The sequence below is a fragment of the Lepidochelys olivacea genome (assembly GCF_965140295.1).
Source record: "Lepidochelys olivacea isolate rLepOli2 genome assembly, chromosome: 10".
Lineage (NCBI taxonomy): Eukaryota > Metazoa > Chordata > Testudines > Cheloniidae > Lepidochelys > Lepidochelys olivacea.
In genome coordinates, this window is record NC_140420.1 from 66,217,941 (window position 1) to 66,232,938 (window position 14,998).

General features: G+C 43.5%; 1 protein-coding gene across 4 annotated transcripts; it reads right to left on the reverse strand.

Annotated features, from left to right (window-relative positions):
- Positions 1-425: 425 nt before the first annotated feature.
- On the reverse strand, positions 426-7,802 carry NMRK2 (nicotinamide riboside kinase 2). 4 transcript variants are annotated; one of them, XM_084641467.1, is made up of 8 exons: positions 7,695-7,781; positions 7,150-7,240; positions 6,698-6,743; positions 6,376-6,562; positions 4,716-4,787; positions 3,595-3,701; positions 3,226-3,317; positions 426-2,982 (listed from the first exon to the last, which is right to left on the reverse strand). In XM_084641467.1, the coding sequence occupies exons 2-8, from the start codon at positions 7,198-7,200 to the stop codon at positions 2,977-2,979; spliced, it is 561 nt and encodes a 186-aa protein (XP_084497593.1). In that variant the 5' UTR covers positions 7,201-7,240; positions 7,695-7,781; the 3' UTR covers positions 426-2,976. The 4 variants fall into 4 exon arrangements, with proteins under 4 accessions (XP_084497593.1, XP_084497592.1, XP_084497591.1 ...); XM_084641466.1 differs by having other exon boundaries at positions 427-2,982; positions 7,636-7,745; XM_084641465.1 differs by lacking the exon at positions 7,695-7,781 and adding an exon at positions 7,437-7,629 and having other exon boundaries at positions 427-2,982.
- Between the last annotated feature and the right edge of the window lie 7,196 nt (positions 7,803-14,998).

A 14,998-nucleotide genomic window follows, 5' to 3' on the forward strand; every position in this document is an offset into this window, starting at 1 on the left:
ATGGTGGAGAGAAGACTTGTCAGCTGTGTTTCAGATATAACAGAGGAGGGAAAGTTAGGAGGCCAAAAATACTTAATGTAGTCCAAAAGAGATGACTACTGCATAAAGGATTAAGCAATGGTGATAGCAAGACAGTTGTATATCCATGATCTTAACAGCCTCCAGTGTCACATCTTGGTAAAACATTACATAGAAGGGAAGAAGAAAAGGAGTACTTGTAGCACCTTAGAGACTAACCAATTTATTTGAGCATAAGCTTTCGTGAGCTACAGCTCACTTCATCGGATGCATACTGTGGAAACTGCAGAAGACCTTCCAAGTCTTCTTCTGAAGTCCAGTCCAAGACCTTCTGCAGTTTCCACAGTATGCATCCGATGAAGTGAGCTGTAGCTCACGAAAGCTTATGCTCAAATAAATTGGTTAGTCTCTAAGGTGCCACAAGTACTCCTTTTCTTTTTGCAAATACAAACTAACACAGCTGTTACCCTGAAACCTGTCATAGGAGGGAAGGAGAGCTAAGACCAGAATGACAGCCGTTGCAACCCTAGGAGACCATAAGGATAGAGTTCTATCTATAGTGCTTACACCAGAATATGAGCCTCTCAATAGTCCTTTGAGGTGAGGAACAAAGATTAGGTGACTTGCCCAGCATCAGTCTGTCATGGAGAAGAGACTTGAATTTGGATCTCATGGTGCCCACATTTGCATCCTCACCAATAGAGCATCCTTCATTTCCAGTTGTCAGCTTGGGCTAATAGGAAGAAGTTTGAGATGACTGACAGCCAAGAGCTGCAGCTTCTAGACTTAGATGTGATTGATAGCTAGAAACGGATGAAAGAGGAAGAGAACTGAGGGATGCTAACCTTCTCCTCCACTTGTTCACAACACAGAAGACTAATAGTCAGCATGGTAGGAGAAGTAAGCCCTGAAAGCAAAAATGCAAAAGCAGCAAGTTACAGATTAAGAATAAAGACAAATAGTCTCTGTACTTGAGCAGGAAGAGGTCAGTGTTTCTTGATGAGGGTGGATCCCCTTAACATGGGAGATTCAAGAGGAAAGTCTAGGCAGTGTGTATCTAAAATAGAACTTGAACCCAAATTCTGATCTCATTTACACCAGTATTTGACAAAATTGGATTATACCTGACTTAGACTGGTACAAAAGATGAAAATGAAGCTCTAAATATCAGGGGAAAGCAAAGGCAAAATAAAGGACACTACTTGTGGGAAAATCCACTGTTCTTGTGCAGGGTGTAGAAGATTAACTTCTGTCACATTAACATTTTGCTTTTACCCTCAATGGAAGAATGTGGAGTTATACTGTTTCATAGACATGTAGAGATGGAAGGGACCTGAAGAAGTCCAGTCCAAGCCTCTGTGCAGTGTCAGGACCAAATAAACCTATGGCATCATGAGTTATCCAAACTATTTATTTTTTTTAAAACAAACTCCTTCAAATCCGAGAATTCCACAACCTCCTGTGGAAACACAGTCCAGAGCTTAACTAACCTTATTGATATTTTTTTCTAATATCTAACCTAGGTCTTCCTTGCTGCAGATTAAGCCCATTACTACTTGTCATACTGAAAAGGACATGGGAAAACAACTGATCAGTGCCCTTTTATAATAGCTTAACATATTTGCATACTTTAAGTCTCCCCTCAGTCATCTTTTCTCAAGAAACATGCCCAGGTTTGTTTGTTACTTTTGTTCTCCTCCTCTGGACTCTCTCCAGTTTGTCTACATCTTTTACAGTGTGGCAACCAGAAATGGACCCAGTCTGCATCTATGGATGTAAACACATACGTTGAGACTTTTACAAAAAAAAAAAAAGAGGAAGACTTATTGAGAGTCAGAGCACAGAAAAAAGTACATCTTTCTGTAGGCTATGCTATTCTAAGGAAGCCAGGAAACCTGAGGGAGCTTACCGTAATACTAAACAACTGTAATATAGTTTGTGTTAATTAGTATTTACTTTAAAAGTCGGCACTGGAAGACTAAATTGTAGTAGATTTAGATGCTCATCAATTTCAATCCTTTCTGTCCATTTACCTGTTTACTTTAGGTACTCCTGTGCCACTGAAAATGGTTTTTGCTTAAACCTAACACCTTCCATGGCTAACCTATTTGGTCACTTCTGCTCATGCTAGAATTTGATAAAGATGTCAAACTAGTTACTAGGTGCATTTTAGGATCCAGCTAGCCTTTGCTCTTATACATTCCCATGTAAGCAACTGGGGGGTGTGCTGTATTATAAGAAGCAAAGGATATATCTTACAAACTCACCTTATTTTCTCCATTACTGCTTTTCACAACAGTCCCATTCTTTTTAATTCAAGATAGCAGATGCTTTTAAGTTTTTGGGAAAAAATCACTTCATTTACCCTAATCCCACATGGAGTTCCATTTCACCACAGACCATTTTTTAATCAATGAGAATTTCTTCAAGTTTACATGCTTCTCACCTATCAGTGCTGACCAATAGACTCAAGTGTACTGTCCTTTTAGATTATGCTTTTTCCTTCAGCATTGACTGGGAAGTGCTAATAGTAGAAAGCATACAGCTGTAACTTAAGAGTATGGACTTATTGACAATGGCACTGCCATAGTACTTTCAACTGGCAAGTATGCTACCATATTCAAGAAGTCAAAATAAGTCTAAATAAATGCATAATAACTTAAAATACAGGCCCATTCAAGGACACAGCTACTTTTCTCTATATCTGAGATAGGAAAGCTTGTCTCAAACTTTAAGCATGAACTAAGCTACAGAGACTTCATGGAGGGGAAATGCTTTAATCAAGACCACATTTAACTCCATGAGTTTCAGGTGAAAGCTGAACAAAGTCCAATTTTAAAAAGTGAAAAGGAAGTTTTAACAGAAGCTAAAGCTTAGCTGCCAAAGTCTGGTACGCATAAAAATAAGTTAGTGTTAACAGGCTTCTTTTTAGATCATAGGAATCCATCGGCTGCTTGTCTATCTCTGTAAAAAGAAGGAAATTTCAGTGTTTGACAGTATACATTTATATACACTTAAGAGGCTTATTTACAATAGTAGACACAAGTAACAGCTTTGTTTTCCTATCTGACAACACTAGTAGTCCCCCTTCCACTGAGTACAACTGCCAGTTGCTGAGTTTCTGAAAGTAGTATGTAAAAAGTCACTCTTGTTCATTTTAGAAACATTAAGCCAGTTTGCCATTGCTTAACCATAATGTTTGTTTACCTGCATAATCAGCAGTTTCTCAATCTTGTTCTGGATCTGTTCATAAACTTCATTAAACAGCTCCTCCTTTGATTTTGTTCCATCCAACGGAACTTAAAAATATTAAAGTGTTAAAATTGAGACATTTCTGAATAAAGACAAAAACATCCTGATAATAGCCTAGAATTACAATTTTTTTTTTTTTTAAATGGAGGCCAGGAACTAGACCAATCCCACAGAAGTTAACTGCCTTACATACATCACAAGTAGCACTGGTTCAAATCTACTCACTGAATTAAGTTATTTAAATTGTACCCTCTCTCCCAGAGCAGACAGTAGAAAGACTTCCCTATACACTAGTTTTGAGCTTCCACCATCCAAGATACTTACCCACATCAACTTTGAGGTCTTCCATTATTTTCTTATGTTTAACATACATGGGCCAGACATGGCCATCAAACAATCCAGGAGGATCTGGTACAGTGTAGTTCCTTGAACTAGAGATTATAAAGACAGTGCTGTACATAAGTATTTCTTGTTACAAGTAGGAAGTCTAGATACAGCGTACTCAATCTCTTTACCCACCACCAAATCAAAACTAATTATCTTGACATTAATTCTCTGAAATGTTGTCAAAGTTGATATTTCTTATGTATCAGCTGCAAAGAGATTGAAGACAAAACAGAATAATGAAGTGTGATATGACACTTATGTGAAGTTGCAGAAGTGACAGATTAAGATTCTCAGAACTCTTCATCAGCTGACCTTACTTACATATTAGTTCATATCAAGAATTGCTGTAGCTTTTGGACATTGTGCATTAAATTATGGCATAAAGCAGAAGAGAAGCTTTCATGTTTTGAACTTTGAAAGTGGCCAGTCCCTAGCGGAGGTAGGCCAAGCAGCTGTTTTCACCAGTGGAGCATAATCTGCTTTCAGGAAAAGGTAAGCTCCAGCAGTGCAAAGAGTGCTTTGTCTTCTTACAGGAGTTTGCACCAGTACTGCTATACCTGTAACTGAAATTTGGGCAAATCCCTCACATAAACAAGGCCCAAAACCTTAGTTTCTGGTAAAGCAAGAAAGGGAAAAGATAGCTGTCTATTAATTTCAAACAGCAGAGTACTGACGGGCAATTTTACAATTAAAGAAAACTATTCTCATTTAGGCAATTCTTAAATCCTAAAGACACAATAATGAAGACCATTGCAGAGATTGTCTGGAAAGCCATATTCCAAACAATTCAGACCTCACTGGTTCTTTTGCATCTCTTGTCCTTTGAGCTTTCAGCCCATTTTAGTGAAATATTGGCTTTTGGTACCATCTAGCACGTTTCTAGAACTTTGCAGGAACTTCTCAGATACCAAAGAGTATGCAACTAAATATCTAACCCAGTAAATCTAAGACTCTCTCGAGCATCCTCTCTACTACTGCCTGAACAAATAGAGCTTTATAAATAAAATGTAGTAATTACCAGATTACCTTATTGATTACTTTATTTAAGAAAAGCCTACCTCCTCCTCCTCTTGCATTCTTCATATGGAATGGAAAGAAAGTACCGATGGTTGAATATCTCAATCAATGGTCTGAAAAAGAAATTCTCTAGTTTTTGCACATTTTACAGCTGCTCTATTTGATCTGCATAAGAACTAAAGGTGAAACATTAGTAAGAGCATTAGTGGGGATTTTTACACCTTCCTAGGATTTCTGATTGGCAATTGTCAGCAGGGTACCCAGTTACATGGGCTGTCTGCCAATGGTATGACAATTCCAATAACTTTAAGTGCCGCTTTAAAAAGTTAAGCATATAAATTTGTAAGTAGAGCTGAGTGAAGTTTTTCCAAACATGTGGTTTATTAATAAAAACTGCAGTTTCAGTCAACCTGAAACTATTTGCAAGTTTAACAATAATATGCCAAAGAGTTTTGGCCAAAATTCTCCCTCCCTCCCAGGACTTAGATGCTATTCACAAAATGGTGAGAGCAAGACAGGGTAGTTCCATAGGCGCGGGTTCCATGGGTGCTCTGGGGCTGGAGCACCCATAGGGAAAAATTAGTGGGTCTCTGCATCCACCGGCATCTCTCCGCTCTGCCTCCTCCCCCTCCCCGAGCGTGCCACACCCCACTTCTCCCCCTTCCCTCCTAGCGCTTGCTGCTGCGAAACAGCCGTTTTGCACGGCAAGCACTGTGAGGGAGGCAGTGCACTCGGGGAAGAGGCAGGGCCAGGGAGTGGATTTGGGGAGGGGTGAGGTCGGGGGGCACAAGCACACACTGGCGGCGGGGAAAGTTGGCACCTATGGGTGGTTCAGTAGTAAGGGCATTAGCCTAGGACTTGAGAGACCCAAGTGGCACGTCATTTAGCTTCTCTGTGCCTCAATTCCATCTATAAAATAGGACTAATACTTCCCTAGCTCACAGGGGCATCGAAACAAGAAATAGAAGGTGAAATGCTTTTGAGATCTATTGATGAAAAACACTGTATAAGAGCTAGGTATGTACCTGTACCTTTAGCTTAGTGGTTACTATTAAGGTATGTCCTTCCTAATGACAATTATTCATTAAGGTAGAGAAAGTGAGAATTACCCTATAGTTTGGTGGCTGTGGCACTCAAAGGATGTGGGAGACCAATATTCAAGACCCTGCTCTAATGACCAATTATAGGAAGTGGAACAGTTTCAACGGGAGAGACTGAGAAACCTGCCACCAGCATATCCTATAGCCTGAGGGTCAGGAACTCTTCTGCAATGTGGAAGATCAATGTTCAAATCCCTTCTCCACATCAGGTAGAAGGGGGAATTGAATCTGGCCCCCCATATCCCAGCTGAGTTCCCTTATCACTTGACCAAAGTTTATGAGGGGAAACCACCTCCTCCTGACCTATTTCATTAATCTAGCCCTTTAAAAATGCCTGAACCAATATGTTCTGGGACAAATAGGATGTTTTGTGTGACCCAATATGGATTTCTTTAAATTTGCCAACTATTTTTAAATATTTAGATTTGTTTCAAACCAATTTTGTATTTTTCAGAATTACCAGCAAACAGAAAAATCAGTCATTTGCCCAGCTCTAGTTTTAAGTATCACAGTTTGACTTCCTGCAACTTTACCTAATAGAAAACAAAATACATATCACCCCAGAATTACAATATCTGATAATTAGTAAGTCTTTAGTTACCTGTAAGTGTAAAGAAGAAAGCCTTCTACAATAAGAATATGGATTGTTTCATCTCTCTCTTCTGAATACTGTAGTATTTTGGCATCCAAGGTGTTATTGATGCCATGTGAGCGTTCAAACTTAATTGGGTTTTTCATCCAAGCATTGATGGTACTCATCATAGCTTCCATATCCAAGGCACTAAGAACTAGGACAAAAGCCCAGAAAAGTAGTTGCTATGACTATCAGAAAAGTCATCTGAAGAAAAGCAACATGAACAGGATAGATATAACAGATAAGAGTTACAATTTCTACATGGAGGGTTCAATAAGCAGGGCCTTACCATCATACTGTTTAAATCCATCTTCAACTTCTATATCATCCTGGGGCTGAAACAGCGATAAAGAGAACTGCTTCAGTCTGACCAGCTATTGCAAAGCTCAACATTCATTTTAAAGCAAGATTAAAGATCTGAACTTCACTGGAAAACATCCCATTGCAGGCAAGTGCCTTAACCCACCACCAGGTTTGTTTGTGGCAAGATAAGAAGCAGTAACAAGACTGTGATAAAGCGCTTGGTTCCTTTATCTTCTCACTAGCATGGAGTGCTCCAAGAAAGTGGAAAGTCATCAGGACGCTGCCCAGGAGCATATCCACCAGCCACACAGCTGGCCCCAGCCCACCCAGCCAGCAGCACAGGGTGTGCCAGTGACAAGCAACTTTGGCTATGAGCGGGACGGGGAGCGTGGGGCCCAGGAATCACCTCATGTACAGGCTCCCACACAGGCCACTCACCTTGAAGAAGTCATCCTGATGCACCACCCCGCAGTTGGGCAGGGCCTGCATAAGCTTGTGGGTCAGCGTGGTCTTGCCTCCATTGGTGACCCTAGGGCAAGATAGGGACTGTTAGATCCTCAGGCCACGGGCACCACCAGCCCCGTGCGCGGACCTCGCCACCTCACTGGGGCAGCTGCAGCAGACCGCAAGCTGGGAGGAGTCACCAGGGGCTCCTCATGAGCGCTCCCTCCCACAGCCCCCTCCCGGCCGCCCTTTCCCGAACGCCGCCGTCCCCCGGCTGTCACCCGCCGATGCCGATGCTGATGTTCATGGTGCGGCAGCAAGCCGCCCGCGCGTCCCTTACAGCCTGTTGTTCCTATGGGGGGAGACGGAGCGGACAGGGGGTCCGGGAGCGGCCGCTCGTCCGAGCCGGGACCCGGAGGAGGAGACAGAGAGAGAGGGCGGGAAAGAAGCAGAAGAAGATGGGGGGGGGAAGAAACAAACGTCAACTACAGGTCAGCGCCATGGTCCCGGGAGAAGGGAGCAGCCGGGCTCGTTGGTACCGCAGCGAAGCGCTCCGCAAAAGGGGAAATCAACCGCCGCGCCGAGATTCCCTCACGCCGCGACACGCTCATTGGGCAGCGGGCCCACGACAACACAGCGGGCCTACACAGTCTATACCCAATGAGAGCACAGCGCCGCCCACACTACAACACCCATTGGCTAGCGGGGCTCCAGCCTCACCTACTGGTAACGCCGCACATATCCCGAAAAGCCCATTGCCCTGGCCATCTCGCTCTTCGTCCAATCAGAAAGCTGAACTGCACGTCTCCGCATCGTTCACGCCTCCGTGAGCTAGAAGGGCATGCCGTGGCTCCTGTCTTCAGGCCACGCCCCCCAAGGGGCTGGGAACCCTACCCGCTAGCGAAGTAGTTTGTTTAAACCGTGCCCCTAGCCGGCCGGGATGGGGCGGTTGGTGGCTTGGGGGGTGGGATGGCTCAGTGGTTTGAGCGTTGGCCTGCTAAATCCAGGGTTGTGAGTTCAATCCTTGAGGGGGCCATTTAGGGATTGGGGCAAAAATTGGGGATTGGTCCTGTTTCAAGCAGGGGGTTGGACTAGATGACCTCCTGAGGTCCCTTCTAACCCTGATAGTCTATGAGTCTAGTCTATGGAGGCAGCTGCGGGGCTGGGGAGAGGAGGAGAAGTGATTGGGGGATCCCCCAATGCCAGCTTCATAGGGACTCTTCTGCCTTCCTGCTGAGTGCGTGCTGGGGGTCTTTGAGGGCTTGCAGAACACGGACCTGCTAATTCTAGCTGCAGGGGGAATCTGGCTCCCTAGGCAGTGCTTGGGGGAGCTGTGAAGAGGGGAATAGGGAGACCAGATGTCTTAATGTTATAGGGACAGTTCCAATGTTCAGGGTTTTGTCTTATATAGGCGCCTATTGCCCTCTCCCATCCTGATTTTTCTTTCACACTTCCTATCTGGTCACCCTAGAGGGGAACCCCCAATCCCATCTGCATGGGAGAGCTAGGCAGAACTCACCTCACAGTGTCTGTTGCTTGCTTCAGAGAATTACTTTTATTATTATTTTATTCCAGTAGCAACCAGTGTCCTTAGTCAGTGTTGGGGCTCCAGGGTGCTTAGTAAGGTACAAACAAATCAGAAAAGACCTTGCCCCTGGCCTAAAGGATTTACAGTTTAAGGGATAGGTAGCAGAGGAAGGGACGCAGGGACAGATTCACCCAGTTTCTAATACTAATGTTAGCTCTGACTATGGTCTGGGTACATTCCTTTGTGGCTGTGCCTCAGCTATAAAATGAGGATAATATCCATCACCTCGTTGGCACTGGAGTATTGTGAAGATTAATTAGTTAATGTTCCTGCAAAACAAGAATTAAATCTTACTACCATCATTATCACTTGTTGCTAGAAACACAGAGAGCATAATTCCAAAATACATTGTAGGGCTGAGCAGAAGCATAACTGAATTCCATGCTATAAACGTACTCCTCTTCCAATATTAAGGTACTGAGTTAATCAGTCTGTACAGCAGCCTTACCTTTGTGCAAGAGTCTTAAAAATTTATACTCAGATGTGACTTTAAGAGAGCCACAAATGTATACTTTTAATAGCAGTGCACACATCTATCGGAGAATTGTGGTATGATGTGATGTGATGGCAAAGATGCCAAGAACCTTTCCTACACTGCTACCCCAGCAATACTCAAGTGATTATGTTACTATTAAACAAATCAAGTTACCAATTCACTTCAACAGGAGGAGAAAATGGAACCCCAAATTCCCAACACAGATGCAAAACTGTATCATCAGATCAACAGTAACTCTTAAGTTACAACCCAAATAGAGCATATGTAAGCAAGAACAGAAAGAAGCCAGAAACTGCCCCAAACCCAAAGTTAGAAGGAAAAAATGAACACTTGCACAAAATTAGAAAAATCCAATGGAAAGTTTCAAAGCAAGAAATATTTATCTAGAAGTGTTGTAACTGAGGCTGGAACAACAGAAATAACTAGCACAGTAAAACTGCTTTTAATATTGGGCTTGAGGAAAACATGGTGCAGCTGCAGTTCTCAGTCAGACGATAACTTGAACGGACAGAGGGTTTTGTTTGTTTGTTTGTTTTAATGCCAGAGTGACACCTACTGTTTTCAAAATGTGCAACATGCTGACAAAGGTAAAAACAGCATAACACTTTCTACACCCTGGGATAACGTTTGTGCTGATTTATGCCCTTGAAACCAGTGAAGTTGTTAAATGAGCACTTAAGTACACTAGCAATGTGACCAGGAAGCAGACATGGTTTAGGGTTCTTAGCTCCTATAAAATCATAGAGTTAGAAGGGACTACAAGGGTCATCTAGTCTAACCCCTTGCCAAAATGGGGATTACAGTCCTGAATCTTAAAAGAATTAAAAATGAACTATTGACTAGGAGAGGATATAGAATGTTGACATTGGTGAGGTTCTGTGGCAGTTGGAGTTTGTCGCTTGGATTCCAACAGTCAATTCTTGGACTCTTGGGTTGTGGAAGCTTTGCAGGGAGGGGAGAGAGACTGCAGAAGGAATGGGGTTAGCCTTAAGTTACGCCCTCTTTTTAGTAGCTTTTTTGCTACTCCTCCTTCAGCCCTCTCAGTGTACTCATTTTGTACATTGTGGATGAGATGTGTGACTGGAAAGTCTTTGGGACTTTTACTTTTTGGATTTTCACTTTTGAAAATCCTACTCTATCTAGGCACATATATAATCTCCATCACTGTAGTTTCTGAATGCCTCCTAAGTATTTGAAAACAGAAATAATGGTTTTTTTCTTTCTTTCCCTTCCTAGACTATAGGAGAATGCCAACTCAGGATAAGTTACACTACTTTCCTATTTACACCCACTTACCCCCATTTTATCAGCAATTTACATGCAGGCTAGGTACTTATATAGCTGCCATTGCTGTAGTATCTAAGCACCTAACAAATAATGAATTTATCCTCACAATGTCTCTCTGAGATAGGGAAAGATAATTCTAATTTTACACATGGGGAACTGAGGCACAGAGAGATTAATAAATGACTTGTCACACAAAGGTGGGAGGGTCCCAGAGCTTAGGTTCCAGCTGAGCCTGGAAGTCTACACAGCTATGAAATAGCCCCACAGCCCAAGCCCCACAAGCCTGAGTTGGCTGGCATGGGCCAGCTGTGGATTCTTTGCTGCGTAGGCATACCCTTAATAGCCATACCACCATCTTTTCTTTCTCCACACTCCTATTTATATCTCCTGAATATGGTGGTCCACTGATATGATTCTGGGAGGCCAAGTTACAGGTGCCTGAGCATAACTGAAGGCAGGATTTGATCCTCAGAGTACTTGATTACATTATACCTTTTATCATAAAGCTATAGCAAGGAAGACTGGTTTTGTGGCCAACGCATAGGGTTAGATATCAGTCTATGTGAATCATTCTTGTGCTTTAGTTTGCCCATTTATACAGTGCGGTAAATGATACTTGCTTTTCTCACAGGGAGTTATGAAGCTTCAATTGTCAGCGATGGTTTAATTCTCAGATACTATGGTGATCAGTACCACAGAAATGCCTACAAATAACATTATAAGTAAGGGTAGCTCCTTAACTTAACCTAAAAAGGTTCTAGTCCCATTTTAAACTGTGTAGAATTATGTTTATTATTGAGAAGATTGTAAAGCAACTTCTGGGGACTTCTACAATCTAGTTGCAAGAGATGTAGGGGGGAGGTAACAAAGTGGGAATCTTGACCCAGAACACTTCTGAAAAGCAAATGGAATCTGGAAGCAATTTCATGCCAAAAGAAATTAGATACCTTTATTTTTCCTTTGGTCATTTTTATTTTATTTTTCCTACTTTATTAGATTACTTAGACTTCCCTGCCTCCCCTGCACTGAGTTTCTGAAGGAAACAGTTCCTGTGTGTGCCTGGACTTTCTCTCTCTCTCTACACTTTTGTTTTCCTCATCTCTCAGTTTTCTCTCTCCACTATTGGCTTTAATGTCTTCTCTTCCTTCTATTATTCACAGTCCTTTCCCCCTCCCCCATGGCTGTAGGAATCACTGCTGAATTTCAGAAGGCACTTCATCATTCCCAAATTCTGCTGTCAGATCTAGCCTATTTGCTAAAGACTAGTAGATTCTGAGGGACAAAAAATAAGAAAACAGGGAGTGAAGTGAGGGTCTTAATTCCAAATAAGAGTACTGGACTGGGACACTGAGCAGGCAATTCCAGACATCGCCCTCTGCATTGTGAAGGAGTCCAAGGTTCAGATTATTGAACGGAGACACTGAGCAGAAAACTCCAGACAGCACCTACTGCTCTGCCAAGGAGACCAACAAGCCAGTGAATGCCACCCAGAAAAACTCTGCCCAGATATATGAGATAAGTAAAGATCAAATGTTGTAGACATCCTCCCTATTGAGCTTCCTCCTTCTGGACTGATAGATGGCCATCTTGGCCAAAACCAGGAGGAAGTTCATGAAATTTGTGGGGCCATAGACGGGGTGCACAAAAACAAGGAGATGTGTGGAAAAGTGCAGCCAGAATCTCAGCAGAAGGTTCTGGAGGAACCAAAAAGGGGTTGCAACCTGATGTGCACTAGGTAGACATGCACCAGTGTTTCCCTCGTGCTGTAAAAGGGACAAGTATCAGTAGATTCTATTAACTGTGCCAGCAACATGCCTGTGCTCATGGCTCCATGGAGGAGCTGCCAATTTATGTCCCCAGTGAGCCATGGAACCAGGATGGAATTTTAATCCCCTTTCCTTCCTGGGTTACTCAGGAGCAGGCAAATCTCATCTGTTGCCTAGGCACCTTACATTATTAAGGATAATAGAGATCCTGGGGGTCCCAGCTGAGAATCTGCTAGTCATCCATCTGCAGTGATCCTCTTACTCCTATGAATATTTATAGCCAATGCCTCCACCTAGACAGGCACTGTATACACCCGTGGATCTATCTTGGTAGGGTCAGCTAATCGCTGCAGCTTTCAACAGCAAGTTGCAACATAAACCTGACCAACACTCTTGGCATTATATACTGATCCATTCTAACCCTAAGTGCTCACTCTCCCTATGCTTATAGTCTTGGGCTCTCGCTTGCAGTGGTGTGCTGAGTGAGTGGGAATTCAGGCCAGCACTTTGTAAGTCCAGCAGAGGCAGTCCAGGTGAAACAAGGAGTGAGGCAATTTTGTATTGTGACCAACTTAGGTTGCACAGCACTAGCTGGCAGTAACAGTTTTTATATTACAGAGCAAGAGCATAGGGTTAATTCACATTTTCCTCAGTTGTCTGTAAGCCAAACTCAGATCTGCTGCACAATCAACAGTCTCCAGCTTCCTCTATCAATGCCTACTTGTGGGGAAGGCATCCATGAGGTAGGGCTCTGTGCTAGCCAGTTGTCAGCTGTAGTGTAGTCTTAACCCTAGTCGAGTGTCTTCAATCCTGGCAACTCAACAACAGGGACTTTGTCACATAAAGAAGTATGGATTGGATGAATGGACTATAAGGTGGATAGAAAGCTGGCTAGATCATCAGGCTCAATGGGTAGTGATCAATGGCTCGATGTCTAGTTGGCAGCCGGTATCAAGCGGAGTGCCCCAGGGGTTGGTCCTGGGGCTAGTTTTGTTCAACATCTTCATTAATGATCTGGATGATGGAATGGATTGCACCCTCAGCAAGTTCAGGTAGATATGCTGGAAGGTAGGGATAGGGTCCCGAGTGACTGAGACAAATTGGAGGATTGGGCCAAAAGAAATCTGATGAGGTTCAACAAGGACCAGTGCAGAGTCCTGCACTTAGGACGGAAGAATCCCATGCACTGCTACAGGCTGGGGACCGACTGGCTAAGCGGCAGTTCTGCAGAAAAGGACCTGGGGATTATAGTGGATGAGAAGCTGGATATGAGTCAACAGTGTGCCCTTGTTGCCAAGAAGGCTAATGGCATATTGGGTTGCATTAGTAGGAGCATTGCCAGCAGATCAAGGGAAGTGATTATTCCCCTCTATTTGGCACTGGTGAGGCCAGATCTGGAGTATTGCATCCAGTTTTGGGGCCCCCACTACAGAAGTGATATGGACAAACTGGAGAGAGTCCAGCAGGGGGCAACAAAAATGGTTAGGGGGCTGCGGCACAAGACTTATGAGGAGAGGCTGAGGGAACTGGGCTTATTTAGTCTGCAGAAGAGAAGAGGGAGCGGGGATTTGATAGCAGCCTTCAACTATCTGAAGGGTGGTTCCAAAGACGATGTAACTAGACTGTTCTCAATGGTGGCAGATGACAGAACAAGGAGCAATGGTCTCAAGTTGCAGTGGGGGTGGTCTAAGTTGGATATTAGGAAAAACTATTTCACTAGGAGGGTTGTGAAGCACTGGAATGGGTTACCTAGTGAGGTGGTGGAATCTCCATCCTTAGAGGTTTGTAAGGCCCTGCTTGACAAAGCCCTGGCTGGGATGATTTAGTTGGGGTTGGTCCTGCTTTGAGCAGGGGTTTGGACTAGATGACCTCCTGAGGTCTCTTCCAACCCTAATCTTCTATGATTCTATGATCTTCTCCTCAGCCCAGACCCAAAGGGGAGTATCAGCTCTCTGTTCCAACTCCCTGCACACAAAATGGAGGATGCCAATACCCTGCAGCAGTATCTGACTTAGACAACTCAGCTCAGTCCAACAGGGCACCCAGCACTGCATCATGGAACTTGCAATCCTTCAAAGACAGCATATAGTACACAGAGGTCTATCTAATCAGGTTACCTCTGAAAGATTCAGAGGTTCTTCAAATAGGTATGCCTGTACAATAAAGGGTGACTCACTGGGAATCTTCACCCTCTCTGTGTGATAAAATGTGCTGCCATTTCATGATAGGATGGGACATGATGGCAAGAAAAATGGATGACTTATAGCATGAGCACATAGAACCTCTTGGATGGAAATGGAAGAGCTGTTGTCATATGAAAGCCCTCAAAAGTGGAGGAGGAAGGTGTGCACCAGCAGGCTCCATGCCAGATTATAGGCACTACAAAAGACCAGCCCATTAATGCCCAGGGATTTGTTCATGGGCATCAGTAAGAGAGCTTTTGAGAACTTGGCCAAAGGGAGGGGAATCACCAGCCAGCCCCAGTCACCCACTCTGACTGTACTCAGTTGCATCTGTAGCTGCTTCATTGACTTCTGCTGAGTTAGTCTGCATTTACACTGGTGTGGCTGAGACCAAAATTTGTCCAGCTGCCTTCACAGAATGGATTATGTCATTCTATGGCCCTCTGTAAAGTTGTTTGAAAGAAGGATGGGGTTATAACAGAATAAGCAAGCATAACTAGCGAGCAAACAAAAGGCAGTCTTA